Genomic DNA, 833 nt, shown 5'->3' on the forward strand with positions numbered 1-833 from the left:
CATCTTCCCTTTGACCTTACAGGTTTTTTCGGTGATCCACGAAATGGGGGCAAATGCTATCATGAGTGCAATGCAAGAAATATCCTCTATAATGCAGAGAGAGGAAATTTAGGGGCACAGACTACTGGCATAGATGTTGGAGCAACTTGCATGTGGATAATAACTCCCTATGACTCTTTGGAACCTCTGACATCAATTGTCCCTGGGTAAGTGTGCCCTCTCCTTTCTTCCTTTCTTAGGTGAGCCAGTATGTTTGTGATTGACAATTTATTAGAGGTAATTACAATGCTTTTATGAAAGTAACCTTACAATTCTACATCTGTCTCAAATTTTCAGGAAATATGTTATCCAGATAACCATCAAGGAAATCAACATACACTGTCGCAAAGGGATGCTTTACATCTATGATGGTCTCCCAGATTTTGTGTCACAGCACTCACGGTGGGACCGCCAGAATCACATTGTGGGAGCATTCTGTGCCAAAGAGGCTTCATACCCTGTCACTGTCCAGGCCACCTCAGGCTTCATGACTGTTTTCTATGAAAAGAGCGACCCCGAACAAGGCTTCAATGCGAGTTATGAGGTCCTACAGTGTGTCAGCAATGTTGGTAAAAATCGTGTGTGCATCAATAACAAGCCTGTGTGTAAGGATCGGTGGTCAGGAGTGCATTGCAATGTGCCTATATGTCCCAGCAAGTGCTCTGAGGATGAAGGAAAGGGAACCTGTGACACAGTGTATGGGCGTTGTAAGTGTGCAGAGGAGTTCATAGGAGAAGACTGTAGCATCGTCCGCCGGAATCATCAGGTGAGGGTTTTGCTCTTATATATATGTT

General features: G+C 44.2%; 1 protein-coding gene across 1 annotated transcript in view; it reads left to right on the forward strand.

Moving 5' to 3' along the window:
* LOC119586148 (multiple epidermal growth factor-like domains protein 8) overlaps nucleotides 1-833 on the forward strand; it is a gene marked incomplete in the record, with an annotated part of 25,388 nt that overhangs the window by 18,671 nt on the left and 5,884 nt on the right. The window contains 2 exon segments of the mRNA XM_037934841.1: nucleotides 23-206; nucleotides 337-805. Of these exon segments, the coding sequence (XP_037790769.1) occupies nucleotides 23-206; nucleotides 337-805 (653 nt within the window).

This window comes from Penaeus monodon, chromosome 21 (genome assembly GCF_015228065.2).
Source record: "Penaeus monodon isolate SGIC_2016 chromosome 21, NSTDA_Pmon_1, whole genome shotgun sequence".
In the NCBI taxonomy this organism is placed as follows: Eukaryota; Metazoa; Arthropoda; class Malacostraca; order Decapoda; family Penaeidae; genus Penaeus; species Penaeus monodon.